This window comes from Octopus sinensis, linkage group LG23 (assembly GCF_006345805.1).
Source record: "Octopus sinensis linkage group LG23, ASM634580v1, whole genome shotgun sequence".
In the NCBI taxonomy this organism is placed as follows: Eukaryota; Metazoa; Mollusca; class Cephalopoda; order Octopoda; family Octopodidae; genus Octopus; species Octopus sinensis.
Genome location: NC_043019.1, coordinates 30718451 through 30740766, shown reverse-complemented (window position 1 = coordinate 30740766; position 22316 = coordinate 30718451). Strand labels below are relative to the sequence as shown.

Here is a 22316-nt window from a genome sequence, read left to right as displayed (position 1 = left end):
ATAAATGGCTTTTCCTCCAGTAAAAACCAGTCATCAGATGAACTGAAAGAAAAAGTAAAATATACTTTTCCTGGAGTTCTATCCAACAAATTAAGTCTGTGTACCAAAACAAAGGCATGTTTGCAAATAAAAGAAAATGCCATACCAGTGTTTAAACCATAACAAATGGTTCTTTGGCAACAATGAAGCAAGTCAATGAAGAACTAGAGTGACTAGTAAAAATTGGAGTTATCTAAAAAGTAGAATATTCTAATTGGGCAGCACCAGCTGTGTATGATAAGAAAAAATAATAAAATCAGAGTGTGTACTGATTTTTCCACTGGTTTAAACAATTGTCTTAAAATGTGCCACTGTCTGCTACCTACTCCAGAGGATATTGTTGCAAAGTTAAACAGTAGAAAGATATTTTCTAAGTTGCATTTTTCTGATGTGTACCAACAAATTAGAGTAGATGATGAATGCTTGAAATACCTAACAATCAACACACATAAAGGATTGTATTAATATAACAGGTTACCATTTGGTTTAAGAGTCATACCAGCGATTTCTCAACAGATTATAAATGCAATTTCACTGGCTTCCATGCCGGTGGCACATGAAAAACATTCGAGCGAGGTCGTTGCCAGTGCCACTAGACTAGCTCCTGTGCAGGTGGCACGTAAAAAACACCATTTGAGCATGGCCGTTGCCTTTTGCTTGACTGGCCCTCGTGGCGGGGATGCGTAAAAGCATCCACTACACTTTAATTGTTTAATCTATGGTGTTGGGAAGGGCATCCAGCTGTAGAAACTCTGCCAGATCAGATTGGAGCCTGGTGCAGCCATCTGGTTCGCCAGACCTCAGTCAAATCGTCCAACCCATGCTAGCATGGAAAGCAGACGTTAAACGATGATGATGATGATGATGATGATGATGATGATATATATATATATAAATTTTATGTGCATGTGCATGTATTTATGCATAATCAGTTTTGAATGCAACTTCAGTTTTTACAAATGGCTTATTCAATCAGTGAATAAATATCTCTATATATATATATATATAATAGAAATATTAAAATAACTAAGTCTCTCTAAAAGAGAACAGCGGCAGCGTTCCCGGAAAATAATAGTTATCGCCATACTAATATGGCATTCTTATAAAAATAAGAAAAAAGCTGTCCGCTTATTAGCTTTTTTCTTATTTTTATAAGAATGCCATATTAGTATGGCGATAACTATTATTTTCCGGGAACGCTGCCGCTGTTCTCTTTTAGAGAGACTTAGTTATTTTAATATTTCTATTATTGAAAACAAGTGGATGTATTCCACCGAAACTAGGTAAATAAAACCATCGAACAGAGATTGTCGGAAGCGACACCTACTGGCTGGCTACGCTGCATTGAAAAGGGGCAATACCCCGAAACGCGTCTGTAGCTGCCGGTCAAGTAGTGTGGAGCGACTGACCTCCCTTGTTCGAAGGTTATATGGATACAGTTTGTGTATCAAATAGCTAACTTAAGGCGATGGCCTCATGGAGCTAATAAGCGGACAGCTTTTTTCTTATTTTTATAAGAATGCCATATTAGTATGGCGATAACTATTATATATATATAGACACACACATATATATATGTGTGTGTTTATATATATATATATATATGTATAGTCATCAATTCTTGTACACTGAAGATTTATATTCTTCATTTCTTATCTGCCTGATAAATTTATGACTGTTTATTTTATATTCCCTAAACAATTTAATCTTCACACATTCAAGATAATAACTGTAACGATTATATTATTGTTGTTTTTTTTCTTTCTTCTTTCTAGAAATTGATTAAAGAAAGACTGAAGAAAGCAGAAGATGATAAGGAATCTCTCATCAGAAAACATTTGCCTTTCTTGGTGTTGTCTAGTACCAAAGACATGTCCTCCTGTATTCTTCCCCAGAGAGACTATATCGTGGCTGTTGATACTAATACAAGTATGCCGTTGTGGGCGGCATTTACACTTAATATACAATCGAAATGGAAGAATGAGGTCTGAAGATTTCTTTCTATTTTTTATGTTTTATTTGTTTCAGTATTTGGACTGTGGCCTTTTGGGACCCCCACCAACCTTTGAAGTGTTTTAGTCAAAGGGACCAACACCAGGACTTATATTTTAAGCCTGGTACTTATTCTGTTGGTCTTTTATGCCAAACTGCTCAGTTAAAGGAATCTAAGCAAACTAATAAGCAGTGACAGGGGACAAACACAAAGACATACACATACATACATACATACTCTTTTACTTGTTTCAGTCATTTGACTGCAGCCATGCTGGAGCACCACCTTTAGTTGACCAAATCGACCCCAGGACTTATTCTTTGTAAGCCCAGTACTTATTCTATCGGTCTCTTTTGCCAAACCGCTAAGTTACGGGGATGTAAACACACCAGCATCGGTTGTCAAGCGATGTTGGGGGGACAAACAATGACACAAATATATATACCTACACATATATACGACGAGCTTCTTTCAGTTTCCGTCTACCAAATCCACTTGCAAGACTTTGGTCGACCCAAGGCTATAGTAGAAGACACTTACCCAAGGTGCCATGCAGTGGGACTGAACCTGGAACCATGTGATTGGTAAGCAAACTACTTACCACACAGCCACTCCTGCGCCTACACATACATGCATGTATATATAGAGAGAGGGTACACATACATGCATATATATAGAAAGAGAAGGTATTCAGGCTAAATTTTACGATATTTTATGCCCCTTTTATCAGGTACAGCTTGATGAATTCATAAATAGTCCATGATGTTGGAGAGCATAAAGATTAAAGTTGTTAAGAAAAAGTTAGCTGATATGGAGAACTGGAAGCTGTCTGAATATTGGAAAAGTGTTACCTGAATCATGATGGTACACACTGGGTATCGAAACTCTGACATCATATTTGTAGCTCAATGCTCTGGGATCACTGTAAAAGTTGTAAGATGTGACATGAACATCATGAAAAACGAGTTCCCATAAACTATAATGGTCTTTGCCACCGAGGTCGACTTTGCCTTTCATCCTTTCGGGGTCGATAAATTAAGTACCAGTTACGCACTTGAGTCGATGTAATTGACTTAATCCGTTTGTCTGGCCTTGTTTGTTCCTTCTGTGTTTAGCCCCTTGTGGGTTGTAAAGAAATAGGTCTTTGGGTGTGTTTCCATTGATGGTGATGTCATGCCATCCCACATCTTTGAAAATTACCTAAGGCTCAATACAGATAGTTACGTGAAGCTGTTGAAGGCTGTGGTCCATCCTTGGCTGGAGAGAGTTGCTGCTGGAAGGCCATATGAATGGCAACCGGATTCAGCTCCTTTCCATACCTTCAAAAAGAGTCAGAAGTGGTTGTCGGAGAATCTCTACAACTTCCCCAGCCATACTTTGCTGTCTCCTAATTCCCTCAGTTGTAATCCCATGGGTTACTATATACGTGGTACAGTTGAGAAAGACACCGACTGCTGTGCCTGCCACACCAAGGCTGAACTGGTGGCAAAGATCAAGAAGGTATTTGAAGATTTTTCCCAGGGACACAGTGAGAAATGCATGCACCAGGTTCTGGAACCTTCTTGAGGCTGCAGTGAAAGCTGAAGGTGGTTACTTTGAATAAACTGCTATCTCCCAGCCAAAATCTAGTTGATAATAAAATAATAATAAATGTGCCCTTTTAAAGCCTAGCCAGGCTCATGGGCCCAGTTTCCTGGTTTCTATGGCATATATGTTCCCCAGCTGGATGGGACGCCAGTCCATCACAGCGTTACTCATTTTTGCCAGCTGAGTGGACTGGAGCAATGTGAAATGAAGTGTTTTGCTCAAGAACACAATGCTTCGCCCAGTCCAGGAATCGAAACCACAATCTTATGATCAAGATGCTGACACCCTAACCACTAAGCCACGCGCCTCCACAATCTAGTTGATGCTTTTTGATTTTTTTTAAATGGGATTTTCTGTTTCCTTTTCCTTTTACGCTAACTACCAAATTTAGGCCAAACATTCTGCCAATATGACAAGCGTCTTTCAGTTTCTAATTTCTTATTTTTCTATTGCTCACAAGGGGCTAAACATAGAGGGGACAAACAAGGACAGACAAAGCGATTAAGTCGATTACATCGACTCCAGTACGTGAGTGGTACTGAATTTATCGACCCTGAAAGGATAAAAGGCAAAGTCGACCTCAGCGAAATTTGAACTCAGAACATAACGGCAGACAAAATACCTATTTCTTTACTACCCACAAGGGGCTACACATAGAGGGGACAAGACAGACAAAGGAATTAAGTTGATTACATCGACTCCAGTACGTGAGTGGTACTGAATTTATCGACCCTGAAAGGATAAAAGGCAAAGTCGACCTCAGCAGAATTTGAACTCAGAACATAACGGCAGACGAAATACTGCTAAGCATTTCGCCCGGAGTGCTAATGTTTCTGCCAGCTCGCTGCCTTTCAGTTTCTGAAGCTTCTTTCAGTTTCTGTCTACCAAATCTCCTCACAAGTTTTTGGTAAGCTCAGAGTTACAGTAGAAGACACTAGCCCAAGATGCCACACAGTGAGACTGAACCCAGAGCGATGTGGTTGGGAAGCAAACGTCTTACCACACAGCCACACTCGAACTAATATAGCTTATATCGTTTCCTATATATTTTGTCAAGTGTGCTATCTGGTTAGTCAAAATATTCTTAATAGTTAAATTAGTGTCCGCTTAGCATTAAAACCTAACTAATAATATTTATGTAGTGAGATAAAATAGAAAAAATACTATATTAGTCAATGATTATTTCTGTAATATTCTTCAGCTTATGATATATGTTCAAGCAAATGTATCTCACATTAAAATATTCTATGTTACATTTTCTTCATATGTTAAGATTTATGTTAACTGTATTTATAAGATTGAGATATATATCCTTGAAATTGTAAAATTTATGCTAAATGTTTTTGGAATGTCAACATATGTATTGCTTATTTTTGGAACATTAAGCTGTATTTTATGTATTCTTAGAATGTTAAGATACAAGCTACATATTCTTGGAATATTAATATAGTTATTCAAGTTTTTTGTTATGTTAAACTTTGTTAAATGTTCTAGGAATTTTAAAAATTTATTAATTACTAGCAAGGACACAGTATTATATTTTACAGCCCTAACATACAACAAGTATTTTCAAGTTTTACATGTCAATAATGTATCTTGGTTTTTGTGTTAGCAGTGTGATATTTTCCTTTTTAAATGATAAACTATATATATTCTATAGAATTCAGAGCAAGCACTGTAATTTAGGACTTTTCATATGCAAATTCACCCATATAAACAATGCAATCGAAGGTGCAAAATATAGGTAATGAGTGTATATGCATATTTCAAGAGTTATTGCTCTTTCATCAGCATCACATCCAATCCTTCAGCTCTCCATGAACGTATTGCTAAAATACCCTCTAAATTTAGCAGTGTAACACTAATGAATATACAAATTTACATATCAAACACATTCTTGGCTGCTGGTACGTAAATATTAATTACTAGCAAAGACACAGTATTTTATTTTCCAATGATAGCATACTACCAAGTATATTAAAGGTTTGCAAGTCAATTTTATTTCTTACTTTCTGCATTAGCAGTGTGAAATTATCCTTTTTAAGTAATAAATTATAGATTCTCTATAGAATTCAGAGGCTGAACTATAAATTACAATGTATCATATATGAATATGCTTAAGTAAACAATGCGATTGAAGATATAAAAATGGGTAATGAGTGTATATGCATATTTCGAAAGTTATTGCTCTCTCATCAACACCAAATCCAACCCTTCAGCTTTCCATGAGCATATTGCTAAAATAACCACTAAGTTTAGCAGTGTAACACAACTGAATAAACCAATTTACATATCAAACACATTCCTAGCAGCTGGTACATAAAACATTAATTGCTAGCAAAGACACAATATTTCATTTTACAACAATAGCATCTTCTTCTTAGGCCACCTTCAGTGATGGCTGACCATGGGTATCATGTCCGACCATTCATTGTCCATGCTGGGCCGCTCGCCTTGAGCAGCACCTCCTATGGCTATGGAGACTAATGCAAAAATGACAGCCTTGGTCGCATCTGTGTGTGGATTCTGGTCTGTTGGCTGTTGATCCCTTACGTCAGGCTTGCTTTTCTGCAGCTGCAGCTGACAGCTTCTCTTCACCAATCTATACCTGTTTGAGAAGTGTGCTTTTCCACCTGGTGCGGTCTGCTGCCAAGTCCTCCCAGGAGTTGATGCCAATGTTGAGTGCCTTCATGTCCTTGTACCTCAGCTGCAGGCGGCCCTAGTTCCTCTGTCCTGCTGCGAGTTCTCCGTAGAGAATGTCCTTTGGGATTCAGCCTCAGCATGGCTACAGACCAGAGACTGAAACAGATAAAAGGAAATATAAAGGGAAAATATAGCCCCTGTTAAGAGTAGAATTGGTTTTAAACTTTCGCTCAAAGCCAGCAAGATCAGGGGAGGGTTAAGTTGATAACAATGACCCCAGTGTTCAACTGGTACTTAATTTTATTGATCCCCAAAAGGATAAACAGCAAAGTCAAACTTGTTGGAATTTGAACTCAGAACATAAACACAGCGGTGGTGCCCCAGCATGGCTGCAGCCTTCGGGCTAAAACATTTTTAAGGATTTAAGGATTTTAAGGACAACCAAAATGCTATAAAGCATTTTTGGTTGGTGTCTGAACAATGCTGCCAGCTCACCACCTCAGTGGTAAGAGTAGTATTAGTAAAGTAGTATATTGGTTAAACCAAGCAATTTATTTATTTATGCGTCATGAGCCTGGTTAGGCCCTTTTCAAGCCTAGCCAGGCTCATGGGCCTGGTTTCCTGGTTTCTGTGGCATATGTGTTCCCCCCAGCTGGACAGGACGCCAGTCCATCACAGCATTACTCAAGAAACAGGAAGAAAGAGTGAAGAAAGATGTGGCAAAAGAGTACAACAGGGGTCGCCACCACCCCCTGCTGGAGCCACGTGGAGCTTTTAGGTGTTTTCGCTCAATAAACACACGCAACATCCAGTCTGGGAATCGAAACCACAATCCTCCAACTGTGAGTCCGCTGCTCTAACCACTGGGCCATTGCGCCTCCACTAAACCAAGCAAAGTTACTATAAAAGTTTCTTTTTAATGAAATAACAGATAATTTTCTGTCTGAATAGATATATTAGTGAGTGTTTAGCAGCTAGTTTTGAAAACGAAAATGTTAAATCTACTTGAAACATATTATCAATGAAATAATTTTAAAACGTGTAAGCATCAAGTTTACATTGGATTTTCCAACATTTATATTTAATTTTGCCAAATTTGATAGCAACTCAAAGATACTCTTTGGTTCGTTTATATGTAAATTTTGCAAATATAAAACCAAGTAAATTTTTTAAATGTTAACTTTATTTTCAAATATATCAGCAAAACCAAAAAACTGAGAAGAAATCAAACGCAGATATAATTTTCCAATAATTATATTTATTTTTACCAAATTTGATTGACTGAAACTTAAAGATATGTTTTTCATTCATTTGCACATAACTTTAGTGAATTATAAATCAAGTAAATTTAACAAATGCTAAGTTTCACTTCAAAATATATCAGTTAAATTATCAAAAACGAAAGAAAATCAAATTTGCATTTAATTTTCCAAACAATGATGTTTATTTTTCTAAATTTGATAGAAACTCAGATACGCTGGCCATTCATTTACTGTATTTTCTGACATAGAATTCAATGTAGCATATAGTGTAAATATTCAAATATCTTCAGCACCTTTCCAAAACATGTTACATTTTACATGAAGCACCATCCGATCGTGGCCGTTGCCAGCCTCGCCTGGCCCCCATGCCGGTGGCACGTGAAAAAAGGACCATCCAATCGTGGCCGTTGCCAGCCTCGTCTGGCACCTGCGCCGGTGGCACATAGAAAGCACCCACTACACTCATGGAGTGGTTGGCATTAGGAAGGGCATCCAGCCGTAGAAACATTGCCAGATCAGACTGGGCCTGATGCAGCCTTCTGGCCTCCCAGACCCCAGTTGAACCATCCAACCCATGCTAGCATGGAAAGCGGATGCTAACTGATGATGATGGTGATGATGATGGTGATGATGATGATGATGATGATGATGAAGTGCTGAAATACTTTGTGAAAGGACATATTGCACTAGCCAACCGGACCAGGATTCAAACCCCTGGCTTTATGACCATGAGCCTGACTCCCTTACCTAATTGCCTTTAATGTGATGTTTCAGCATGGCTCAGCAATAAAGTGACTGAAGCAAGTAAAACTAAAACGAATATTTATTACAAAATGAGCGATAATCAAATTTACATTTGAATGATTTTAATTTTACGTTTTATAAAACCAAAAACAATGCAAATTATGAGAAATAATACAAGTCAGTGGTTTGTGCTTTTACCTTGTTTTTCGATATTTCGGGGTTAAGACCTCTTCTTCAGGAAATTTTTGGAGAAGTGGTGTTGTGAACTGACATTTCCATTCCATCCTGTCCTGTTTAGTTGTGTGTGCACACGTGTGTATGTGTGTGTGTGTGTGTACATATTTATTTTCACCAAAATTATAACTTTTGTTCAAACTGAACGTTGAGAAGCTTCCCATTCTTTTCGCATTTATTTAAATTTCTATTTTAATAAGAATATTTTTTAAAAAGAACAAATTATCATCATCATCATCATCATCATCATTATCATTTAACGTCCGTTGTCCATGCGGGCATGGGTTGGGCGGTTTGGCCAGGGCTGGTAAGCTGAGGGGCTACACCAAACTCCAATTTTATTTTTTTTTTTTCATTGTTTTTATTTTATTTTATTGATTTTTCATTTTTGTTCTGTCTTTGCAGGAGGATAATAATGTGCAATTAAATAAGAAATGTCTTTTCCTTGATACCAGACTAAACAAAAGTCTATGGGGACACACTGTTGCAAAAATGAAGAACACTGGTCATCTATTCAATCTCGGTAATTCTATTATATATTTCAGTAATGTTTCTCTGTCCAATATGTTTTTATGTTCATTGCCAGTGTCACCTCACTGGCTCCCATGCCTGTGGCACGTAAAAAGCACCATTCGAGTGTGGTTGTCTCCAGTGCCGCATGACTGGCTCCCGTTCCCATGGCATGTAAAAAGCACCATTCGAGCGTGGTTGATGCTAGTACCACCTGACTGGCCTTCATGCTGAACATACGTAAAAAGCACCCACTACGCTCTCGGCAAAGTTTCAACAGCTGGATGCCCTTCCTAACTCCAAGAATGTAGTGGATGCTTTTTACATGCCACCAGCACAAGAGCCGGTCAGCAGGTACTGGCATCAACCACATTCGGATGATACTTTTTATGTGCCACTAGCATGGGGAGCCAGTCAGGTGGTACTAGCATCGTCCCACACTTGAATGGTGCTTATGTCGTATTCTAAAACTGGAACAAGGTCACACATTTTGGAGAAGAGTAAAACAAAACTCCAGTATTTGATTAATACTTCATCTCAATTGCTCCAGAAAAATCAAAGTAAAATTTACCTTTCAACAATAACCTGGATAAATGAGAAGATTTGTTGTTTGTTTTTGATTCATCACATATTTATTCTTTAACCATTTAGCATTCAAATTATTCCATCAAATGTAATTCTTATTTATTTGCATTGTTCAGAGTTAATCATACATTATCTTGTAGCTTTAAGAGCTTGGTGATGTGATTGATTAGTTTTAGAATGACATTGTGCAAGAGGCTGGATCTGACCAGTTTGAACATAAAACAAGCAGAATATTTGAGTTGGATTTGACCAGTTTAACCCTTTTGTTACCGTATTTATTTTGTGAAATGCTCTGTGGTTCTTTCAATTAATTTTAAATGTAAGAAAGAATTTAGTAAAATAACTTAGTTATCATTAAGCATATTGTTAGGAACTTAAATAGTGACTAAGGTTTGATGGAAGATTTTTATTCAGAGCTTATGGAAACAAGATATTTGTACTACAGAGCCAGAGCAGGTTTCAGGCAGGTTGGTATCAAAAGGGTTAAGAATTGTTTCTCTATTATATATTTTAACCTTTTGTTATTATATTTCTGTTGTGATGCTCAGTGTTTCTTGCAATTAATTTTAAATATAACAAAGAATTTAGTAAAATAACTTAGTTATCATTAAGCTAGTGTTAGGAACATAAATTATGACTAAGATTTGGTGGAAGGTTTTAATTCAAAACTTATGAAAACGAGATATTTGTACTACAGGGTCAGAGCCAGTTTCAGCCGGGTTGGTATCAAAAGGGTAAAATGCTAAATGTCTTTAGATCATGACCTAGAATATGTTTGATCATCACCTGGATCACATAGATTGGCCAGACTGTCTGGTCCACTGGCCACAGCATTTGCTCCATTCCCCCTCATGCTCTCACCATTCTTCTCCATGTTGTTCCAAACACCTTTCTTAAATCATCTTCCCACCTGATTGGAAGCCTTCCGAATGGTCCCTTCTGTTCACGCAGGTACCACTCAACAACTGCACAGGTCCACTGATGGTTTGTGAACCTTGCAACATGACCAGTCCATCGTAGCTTTGTGTGGTGGTATTCTGAGTGGTTTTCACATGGCACCAGCACCAGTGAGGTCTGCTTTGGCATGGATTTCTTTTTCTCTGGATGCCCTTCCTTATGCTGTGTATGCATGTGTGGTGTGTCATCATTGTCATCATCTTCATCATTTAACGTCTGCTTTCCATGCTGGGATGGATTGGGTGGTTTGATATGGAGCTGACCAATTTGAATGGCTGTGGTCCTTGGATTACCCAGTTAAAACCAATTTGTGCAAGTCACATGCAGTAAATTTAGACTTCCTTCTCAACTATCATCATCATTCATGTTCACTTTCTCATGCCTTCATGGGTTAGACACAATTTGTGAAGAGAGATTTTCTATAGCTAAATGCTCTTTCTATCACCAAGCAAGTATGTAAACCTAAATCTGAATACTATGAAAATCAGTTGATAATTTATATTGTTCTCATAATGATATCCACAGACTTCCTCAATGCCACTGAAGGTATGCTCTCCTCTAACACTGTACCAATGATGGAAGGATTCAAGAATGGTAATAATTTTAATTTCTTGCCTGTTAAAACTTAACTGTCCCTCATATAATATCACACCTATTCAATTTTTATTCTGTTCATCGTATATTATACTATTCTATATTTTGGGGATGAGGAATTATATACATTATTTACAATGGACAGATAGGTGTCCTCATCTTGTTTGTTGTTATCACAACATTTCAGCTGATGAACTCTCCAGCCTTCATCAGGTGTTCTGGTGGAATTTCAAACCCAACCCTTTATTTGACAAACGGGGTCGATTTCTGTTCAATCCCAAGCAGGGACTTGAAAAATAATATTTATCTCTTTATTGCTCACAAAATGACTGAAACAAGTAAAAAAAGAAGAAAAGAAGATGCCCAGGGTATCAGCTAATGGGATCTGACTGAGAACTACTCGGCTGTGAAGTAAGCTACTAAATAACACAGCCATGTCTGTGCTCAATGAATAATTATTTTCGCTACATAAATCTCTGTAAAATTGCAAGGTAAAATAAGACTTCTTCTTAAACAATAAGTGTTTAAGTGAAATTAATAGTCTCTGTGTGTTTCTAAATGGCTAACGTGTGTCTTCCATGCTGCAACCATTTTAGTTTCAGCACATCTTTTATCAAGCCTTTGTTTCAGTCGTTTGACTGCAGCCATGCTGGAGCATTACCTTGAAGGGTCTTTAGTTGAACAAATTGTCCCCCAGGACTTATTTTTTTAGGACTAGGACTTATTCTGTTGGTCTCTTTTGCCCAACCACAAAGTCTTAGGGATGTAAACACACCAACAAAGTTGCCAAGCAGTGGTGGAGGACAAATCCAAACACACACATACACACACACACACATACACACACACACACACACACACACACACACACACACACACATACATGGACAGCTTTCATTTTCTGTCTACCAAATTCACTCACGGGGCTTTGGTCAACCCAAGGCTATGGTAGAAGACACTTGCCTAAAGTGTCATGCTGTGGGACTGAACCTGAAACCATGTGGTTGGAAAGCAAATTTCTTACCACACAGCCATGCCCACATCAAATCACATGCATAGCAAATACACCTCCATGATAGTAATTTTTAAAATATTTTACCCATAACATTCTTTCCACACATTTTTAGGCATCTGGAAGTTTCTATGGAGCACCATAAAGCAGTATGCTTACCAAGGTGACATTGCTGTAGTCCTTGGACCCATCTATGACCAAAACCAAGATGGTCATGCAGATAATATGACCAGGTAAGTTCATCATCATCATCATCAACATCATCATCATTTAATGTCTGCTTTCCATGCTAGCATGGGTTGGACTATTTGACTGAGGACTGGTGAACCAGATAGCTGCACCAGGCTCCAGTCTGATCTGGCAGAGTTTCTACAGCTGGATGCCCTTCCTAATGCCAACCACTCTGAGAGCGTAGTGGGTGCTTTTACATGCCACTGGCACGAGGGCCAGTCAGCCGGTACTGGCAACGGCCATGCTCAAATGGTGCTTTTTATGTATCACCTGCACAAGAGCCAGTCGAGCAGCACTGGCAACGACCTCACGCAAATGTTTTTTCACATGCCACCGGCACAAGTGCCAGTAAGGTGACGCCGGTAACGATCATGCTCGAATGGTGCTTTTTACATGCCACCAGCACAGAAGCCAGTTAGCCCGCTCTGGCAACAATCACGCTTGGATTGAAATAAAGTGTCTTGCTCAAGAACACATTACACAGCTTTGTCCTGGAATTGAATTCACTACCTGATATTTAGTAGAAGCAACAGACTCATTAAAGAGTCAAGAGTTTCGTGCATTTGCACTTAGCAAAATAAAAAAAAATATTATAAATATATATATATATAGGCGCAGGAGTGGCTGTGTGGTAAGTAGCTTGCTAACCAACCACATGGTTCCGGGTTCAGTCCCACTGCGTGGCATCTTGGGCAAGTGTCTTCTGCTATAGCCCCGGGCCGACCAATGCCTTGTGAGTGGATTTGGTAGACGGAAACTAAAAGAAGCCTGTCGTATATATGTATATATATATATATGTGTGTGTGTTTGTATGTCTGTGTTTGTCCCCCTAGCATTGCTTCACAACCGATGTTGGTGTGTTTACGTCCCCGTCACTTAGCGGTTCGGCAAAAGAGACTGATAGAATAAGTACTGGGCTTACAAAGAATAAGTCCCAGGTTCGATTTGCTCGACTAAAGGCGGTGCTCCAGCATGGCCGCAGTCAAATGACTGAAACAAGTAAAAGAAAAAAAGAAAAAGAAATACACACACACACACATTCATGTTTTGAGTTCTATTTTCCCTGTTTGCATCTCCGAACCGCCATATTTCATCCCTCAACACTCTAACCACTGAGCCATTTGTCTTCACATTAGTCTTAATTACTATTTGGTAATTATGACACAGCCTTCAAAGTTTAGTAGTCAGCTAAATTTGGTAACTTTTTGTGTATGAGTATAAATTAGAATTAAATTTACAAAACGCCAAAAGACTTTGTCAGGCATCTTTGATCTAGTTAATGATACTCTTTTATTCCTGCATCTATTACCGGTTGTTAACTTTTGGCCAGTTCTCAAAAAGGCATGTTTGATTAAATTTTTCATTTGTTTTTATATTTTTTTAATTTAAAATTACGATTTTTTTTCCTAATATTCTTAAACCCTGAAAAATAAAGACAAATGCATTTTTCTCCCTAATTTCAAAATTAAAAAATTTTTTTTAATTTTCAGTTTTCATGACTCATCTCCACCATCTCCGACCCATTTCTTTGCAATTCTTCAAAGAAATCAAGACCAGAAATCTTCCACAAGCTTGGATATTATTTCATTTGTTCTTCCACATTTACCAAAAGTAACAAACTGCATGGTAAGAAAATAAGAGATTCCAACAATTCTTTTACTCTTTTATTCTTTTATTCTTTTATTCTCTTCCTGGCTTCATTTATTACCATATTCTCTGACATACAATCAACATAGTATATAGTCTAAATATTCAAACATTGTCACTATCTTCCCAAATCCTTCTGAATTTCACATGGAATTTTTGTTGTAAATTTTGGTCTGAAAAATTCCATTTATATGCTGGAAAATATGGTAACTGTAACCATGCTGGAGCAATACTTTCTAAGTCGTTGTCAATTACATTGATTTTTTACTAATTCTGTCATTACCTCTTCATTGATTCCTTGTAATTTTTTAATAATTGGATAATGACCATACGTTAAGCACCGAACTGCAACAGTTCTTTAGCACTGACTTCTACTGCAGCGTTTCTCAAAGAAGATTCTTGTGATAACTGAAAATAGGACAAATTGCTATGTTTAACAAAATTAGATATTTAGCCTTTTAGTATTTAATCTGGCCATATCCAGCCCAAATGTTCTATTTTATGTTCAAAATAGCAAGATCTGGCCTTTCACACCTATCCTACAATGTCGTCCTAATAATAATCAGTTACTTCATCAAAATCCCAATGCTGCAAGATAATCCATGATCGTTATTTACATTATTTACATTTGAGGAGATATTGATAAATCGGATATAGCTGATCATGTATGGAAAAATGGAGACCACCTCCTCCTGTGGGACGAAGGTAAAATAATAGACAGGGAATACCAGTGGAAAATACGAAAAATAAAAGAAGCAGCACATATGCTAGGACACAACAACCTCCTAAGCAGACTGAGTGAAGATATGAGTAGTATATGGGAACCGGTATTAAGGAAGGATAGGAAAATATTAGATTTATAAACCCTAAAATTCACTCCATTCACTCATTGCCCATGAGTATATGGCGTAGTGGTTAAGAGCATGGGCTACTAACCCCGAGATTCCGAGTTCGATTCCAAGCAGTGACCTGAACAACAACAACAAAAACATCGAAAAATACCTTAGGAATGAGAACCCAGGTTCGAAATTTCCCCAAGACACCTGATGAAGGCTGGAGGGTTTATCAGCCAAAACGTTGTCTTAACAACAAACAAGATGAGGACAAATATCCGTCAAATGTAAACAATGTATATAATTCCTCATCTCTTAAATATAGAACTGGAATACATGATTAGTTCAAAGCAATATGAATAAGCAAGCATTACATTTGATGGAGTAATCTCTATGCCAATAAACTTATACAACACTGGCAAAAAAAATAGAAACAACTTTTGTTTTGCTTTCTCAATGGTTTGTCAGAATCAGTAGAGCATCAGGAAAAATGTCTTGTGGTATTTGTTCCAAATCTTTACATTCTGAATTCAAATCCTACCTAGGTCAACTTTGCCTTTCATCTTTCTCAGGTCAAAGAAATAAAATACCAACAAAACAAAAATAGAAAATGTAGAACCGGTTTGTATGAATGAAAGATTCAAATTCTTCTGTTGTGTCTGGGGAGAGTAATTTTCTTTTTGTGCCTTATAATTTAACCCTTTAGTATTTAAACCGGCCATATCCAGCCAAAATAGTTAATCTGTTTTATGTTCAAACTGACCAGATCCAGGCTCTCACACCTACCCTACAATGTTATTCTACATTAAGTAATTACACCATCAAGATCTTGAAGATATGAGATAATGCATGATTAATTCAAATCAATGTGAATCAATAGGCATTATGTTTGATTGAATTGTCTGAACATTAAATTTCCACTTATTTCTTATTGTTATTTTCCTAAAATTCTTCTTATTTCAGAACTTTAGGGAATACTTGCTTGACAACATTGTCAGTCTTCAAGACATAGAACACTTGACAAATCTCAGATTCGACCGTAGTCTTAATGTTAAACAACGGACCTTCCTATCTCCATATCTATGGAATGTGCCCAATTCTCAACCATGGTTAAAACAAGAATGCTCTCAAGAAAAGGCATGTGAAAGGTAAGTGGTTTTTTTTTTTCAATACTTTAAAACTCTGGTTCTTAACCAGGGTCCATATAAGATTTTGTTTTTGATGGAAACTGAAAGAATCCCTTCGCATATATATATATATATATATATATATATATACATATATATAAATTTATGTGTGTCATTGTGCCTGTGTTTGCTCCACGACCATCACTTGACAACTGATGTTGGTGTGCCTACGTTCCAGTAACTTAGCAGTTCAGCAAAAGAGACCGATAGAATAAGTATTAGGCTTACAAAGAATAAGTCCTGGAGTCGATTTCTTTGACTAAAACCCTTTAGGGTGGCGCTCCAGCATGGCCACAGTCAAATGACTAAAACAAGTGAAAAAAATGAAATAATAAACTGGTTATATTTCTATATTACAAAAAATATTTAATTAATTTCTCATACAATCCCTATTAGTATTTAATCATAAAAATAAAATAGGAGTTTTTAGACATCGAAAGGTTATGAGCACCCCCACCCATTACCTGAGTAAAAGATGAGTCAATGGGGCCCATAGGTAAAAAATGGCTGAGAACCTCTGCTTTAAAGTATGTTGTTGTTTATCCCCAGGTTAGCTTTGATTGAAGGCACATGGCTTTGCAGCTAGGGTATTCAACTCACGATATTAGAACCGTTATGCTGTGGAGGCACAATGGCCCAATGGTTAGGGCAGCGGACTAGCGGTCATAGGATCGCGGTTTCGATTCCCAGACCGGGCATTGTGAGTGTTTATTGAGCGAAAACACCTAAAGCTCCACGAGGCTCCGACAGGGATGGTGGTGATCCCTGCTGTACTCTTTCACCACAACTTTCTCTCACTCTTACTTCCTGTTTCTGTTGTACCTGTATTTCAAAGGGCCAGCCTTGTCACTCTCTGTGTCACGCTGAATATCCCCGAGAACTACGTTAAGGGTACACGTGTCTGTGGAGCGCTCAGCCACTTACATGTTAATTTCATGAGCAGGCTGTTCTGTTGATTCGGATCAACCAGAACCCTCGTCATCGTAACCGACGGAGTGCTTCCATCCATTAGAACCGTTAGTTCAATTCCCAGTGATGTGTTGTGCCCTTGAGCAAAAGACCTTATTTCATGTTGCTCCAATCCACTCAGCTGGCAAAAATGGGTTGTATCTGTATTTCAAAGGGCCAGCCTTGTTACATTCTGTGTCACGCTTTGTCTCCCTAAGAACTACATGAGGGGTACACGTGTCTGCAGAGTGTTCAGTCACTTGCACGTTAATTTCCTAAGCAGGTTGTGATTGGATCAAATGGAACCCTGGTTGTCTTAACCAACGGAGTACCAGTTCACTTTGATTGAACAGCCATATGATCAAATACATTCTATTTGGGACCAGCTTATCCTTTTTGTATATCAATTGCTATATAGTCCAGTATATCTTCTTTTATTACAGTCAATAGAGTATGACTCTAGGAAGATTTACTCTTTTACTCTTTTACTCTTACTTGTTTCAGTCATTTGACTGTGACCATGTTGGAGCACCGCCTTTAGTCGAGCAAATCGACTCCAGGACTTATTCTTTGTAAGCCTAGTACTTATTCTATCGGTCTCTTTTGCTGAACTGCTAAGTTATGGGGACGTAATTACACCAGCATCGGTTGTCAATCCCATCTGGCAGTGTTTCTACAGCTGGATGCCTTTCCTTATTCCAACCACTCCAAGAGTGTAGTGGGTGCTTTTTTTCGTGCCTCCAGCACAGGGGCCAGCAGAGCTGGCATCGACCACAACCAGCTGGTGCTTTTTACACATGTTAATTCTTTTTTCTTATCATTTGCAGAACACCAATTTTGCTCTTATTGTCCTTGCATAATTTTAATGCAGACAATTTAAATCTTGTGAAAATGCCTGCATTGGAAAAGCTTAAGCGCTGTGGTGTACAAGCATCTTACATGCGACCAGTTTATCCTTATAAAAGTTTACCTAATCTGTACAGTATAGTCACTGTAAGTAGTTCATTGTTTTTTTTATTATATTGTTTCTGTAGTATCTTATTGATTACTAATTAAGTTATATCACAAAAATGAATTTATTACACTTGGTCACAGATCTGTAATTTCTTTCAGCTAGTATTGCCTTGGAGAAAGCCCATGCTTCAATAATTTGTGCAATAAAATGATATACCACCCTAACCATGAGGCCATGCACCCTCATATGTATATGTGTGTGTGTATATATGTCTGTATATATCTGTATATATACATTTAAACCAAATTTTCTCAAAACAACTTGTCCGACCGTCCCATAGGCCTCCACTTTGAGAAACACTGATTTAACCTAAATTTGAGACCCCAGCAAAAGAAGAAGTAAAGATAGACTTTTTTTTTATTCCAAAGAAAAACGATTTTATACACACAAATACGTAACCGAAGAGTTTAAATTACCAGTAATGATAAGGCTGTTGACTGGGAGAACACAAACATGGTTTAAACAGTAAGCTTGGCAGGAAAGAAACATGCCTTTAAGCAGTACAAAAACAACAAAAAATGGAAGGTGCAGTTATGTACAGGTTGACGGAAGAAAAGCAGGACATAAACGATGCATGCAAATGGGTTAGCTGGAGGTAAATCTAGATGGAAAAGCATGATGAACATACCTGGGAAAATAATAAGTTCATCCAATAAAACATGTAGGAAATCAGCTTAGGGCGATTTTTGATGAAAATTAAATATACATGAGAGGGGACAATAAAATCCTTAACTACTTTTAAACATTGGAAAACACAGTGATTATACACAAGTATGCAAGACATGTTACTTGCAGGATTATATTTTGATTGTGAATCTATTTTATATTTCAGGGTTTGTATCCAGAATCTCATGGGATCATTGATGAAGAAATGTATGATCCAGGGCAGAATAAATCTTTTACATCCACATCCAGTGAACCTTTCTGGTGGGGAGGAGAACCAGTTAGTATTACACAGTTTCTTTGTTTTAGTCTTTCAACTGCTGTCATATTTGTTCCTTCTCAAGCCATCCCTGGCTCATAAGGGCCAGTTTCCTTGGTGTATAGGTTCCCCACCTGGATGGGGTGCTGGTCTATTTCAGGTGAGCTGCAAGATGCAGGAGGAAAGAGTGAGAGAAAGTTGTGGCCATTACCTTCTGCCGGAACTGCATGGAGCTTAGGCGTGTAGTGATCCTATACAACAGCGCGCGCGCGCAACGCCCTCTCGCGAATACACGAAGTCCGAAAGAGGGAATTTTGCTGACGTGGCCTTAGCTTATAGAGGCAAGGGAGCGTGAGCCTTAACAAAGAGGCAAGGGAGCGTAAAGCGTTGACCATTAGCGTCCGACAGACAGCGGCAGGCTTTTCATAGAAGCAGACGTTTCATTCGCTCTCTCTCCGGTTTTGATAGCAGCAGTCTTTTGGCCGAAGACTTTTAACCTGAATTGTTGCAGACATCATCTTCTTCCTCCGGACGCCATTTTTGACCCGTTCTGTTTTTAGCGGCTGAACATTGTAAATATTACAATCGATTAACTTTCAGCCTTGCGCGCCCAGAACCAAGGACATCAGATATACCACTGATTTCTCACCGGTATAAAACAATAAAGTATGACATGCTGGCGCGTTATAATGGACAAACAACCCTCTCTATGTATACGTGACCGCTAGGGTCTATAGAAATGAGGGGTGTCCACAAAAGGCAAATTTAGCATGGAAAAAAACAAGCGAGAAAAGCATGTGTGACGTATGTATGTGAGAGATAGCATTTATGTGTGTGTACGTGTGTGTGCGACAAAAATACATACAAGGTGAAATGCGAGCAAAATATAAAAAAATACAGCGCATAGAAAAAATGTCTCTCGGGGCTATTCCAGACAAGAGTTAATTTACCAGTCTGTAATAGCCTGATGCACAATAGCAGTTCGTTCTGTAACAGAATGTTGAGATCACAAATGCAGATGCCGGTTGAACACAATGTGTAGCGGTTGTAGCTTCGATGCTGTGACATGTTAACTGGAACAGAAGAATCTCGTAGATAGACAGTGTTGAAAGGCGACGGTGGTGGTGGAAGGCGACTGTAGTGGACTTGAGACAACGTTGTTCTTAGTGTTGATGGCGACGAAGATAGCGACGACGTGAAGTAGAAAGACGACGATGGCGATGACGAAGGTGGAGAAAAGGCATCGAATATATGATGGCGTCCGTCATCATGGCTGTAGAATAAGAAAGAGGCTCCTTCTATAACTGTTTGTGGTGACAGGAAACAAATCGTCGAAAGATGAATGCGTAGAGTTAAATCGTGTTCCGACTTCGCAGAAAAACTGGATTTTTTTGTTGATAAGTGATCTCTGGTTTTAGACCAGAATCACGTCGGGGTCACCAGTGTAACGAGACTTAGTGAATATCCTCGTGCACTTTTGGGGTGCACAAAGCAATCACTAGCCGTTGCTTTAATAATCCAGAATTCTACCAGTCAGAAACAACAAGACGCAGACGTAAAAGATATATATACTACTTTATTCTCTTTCTTGGTAACAGTAACAATAAGTGGTTATCTGATGTCCTTGGTTCTGGGCGCGTAAGGCTGAAAGTTAATCGATTGTAATATTTACAATGTTCAGCCGCTAAAACAGAACGGGTTAAAGATGGCGTCCGGAACAGGGAGATGTGGTCTGCAACAATTTGGTTAAAGGCCTTTTGGTAAAGTGCTGCTAGAATCTAGTTCCGACGGAGAGAAAATATGCGTGACCGTCGCCTTCAGTCACTACTGTCTCAAGTCACTGCTGCTGCTGCTAGCGGTCAAACGTTCTACGACCCCCCTTGCCTTGGCTAACTACCATGTAGGCAAAAGGGTCGTGCTTCCGGTGGTTCGCGCATGCGCGAGAGGGCCCTTCCTTTCTGTGCCTTGGTGAAGGCACCAACACTCGCACGTGCGAAATAGAAAATGGACGGTGCGCGTGCGCGCACCGTTATAGGATCACTACAGGCGTTTCATTCATAAACACACACATCATCCGATCTGAGATTCGAACCTGCAATCCCTCAACAGTGAGTCTGCTGTTCTAACCACTAGGCCATGTGCCTCCGCATGCTGTCATGCTGGATTCTACTTTGAAGGGCTTTAGTCAATTATATCAAACCTAGAACTTATTATTCATGCCTGACCTATGAATATTTTCATAGGGAGAAATGTGAAGTCGAGGTACAAGGTAAATGTGAAAGAGAAAATAGGGCAGAGGAATAGAATATGATGGTCACTCCCATTGATTTTGACATACACTGAACTGCAAAAGAAACGTGAGATGTGTGGTGACTGAAATATGTTTTAATTTCATTACGTCAGAGATAAATTTTAATAAATCTGATAAAGTCAATTTCTTGGATGCCCTTGGACCACAGTCTATGGGTCATTGAAACTGGCTCTGGCTCTGGCTCTGAGTACAGATATTTTGTTTTCGTAAGTTTTGTATTAAAATCTTCTAGCAAACCTTTAGGCACAATTTATGTTCCTAACACTAGCTAAATGATAACTAAGTTATTTTGCTAAATTCTTTGTTATATTTTAAATTAATTGAAAGAAACACAGAGCATCTCAACAGAAATATGGTAATAAAAGGGTTAAAGATGAAGTAATATCAATGTTGTGTAGGTTTAAGAGGACATCAGTTGATAATGAACTTTCTTTACAGTCACTTGACTGCTAAAAATAGCAGCCAATTTTTGAAAACATTCTTGGCAATCATTAACACACTACTAGGGAACTATTTAACTCTTTCAATACCAACCCGGCAGAAACTACCTCTGGCTTTGTAGTACAACTGCTTTGTTTTCATAAGTTTTGAAATAAAATCTTCCACTAAACCATAGTCACAATTTATGTTCCTAACACTAGCTGAATGATAACTAAGTTATTTTACTAAATTCTTTGTTATATTTAAAATTAATTGAAGGAAACACAGAGCATCTCAAAATAAATACGGTAAAGAAAGGGTTAAATGAAACTTTGACAGCCACAGTAACAGCAATATTTTTTTTCCTTTCTACAATATGCACAAGGCCTGAAATGTTGTAAGAAGGGGCTAGTTGATTAAATCAACCCAAGTATTCAATGAGTACTTATTTAAAAGGATGAAAGGCAAAGCTGACCTCGGTAGAATTTCGTCTCAGAACATAAAGAACAGAAAGAAATGTTGCTGAGTATTTTGACTGGCCTGATTGCAATCCTATCAGCTTGTTACCTATCAATATTATTAATATTGCTTTCATTTTGCCACCATCTCCATTCTGCGGTCTCACACTCTCTCTCTCTCTCT

At 38.2% G+C, this 22316-nt stretch overlaps 1 protein-coding gene across 1 annotated transcript in view; it reads left to right on the top strand.

Moving 5' to 3' along the window:
• LOC115223464 overlaps positions 1-22316 on the top strand; it is a 332103-nt gene that overhangs the window by 192161 nt on the left and 117626 nt on the right. The window contains exons 16-23 of the mRNA XM_029794052.2: positions 1815-2024; positions 8908-9025; positions 11080-11148; positions 12276-12393; positions 13882-14017; positions 15835-16019; positions 17834-17999; positions 18854-18964. Of these exons, the coding sequence (XP_029649912.1) occupies positions 1815-2024; positions 8908-9025; positions 11080-11148; positions 12276-12393; positions 13882-14017; positions 15835-16019; positions 17834-17999; positions 18854-18964 (1113 nt within the window). The remainder of the gene's footprint in view (positions 1-1814; positions 2025-8907; positions 9026-11079; positions 11149-12275; positions 12394-13881; positions 14018-15834; positions 16020-17833; positions 18000-18853; positions 18965-22316) is intronic.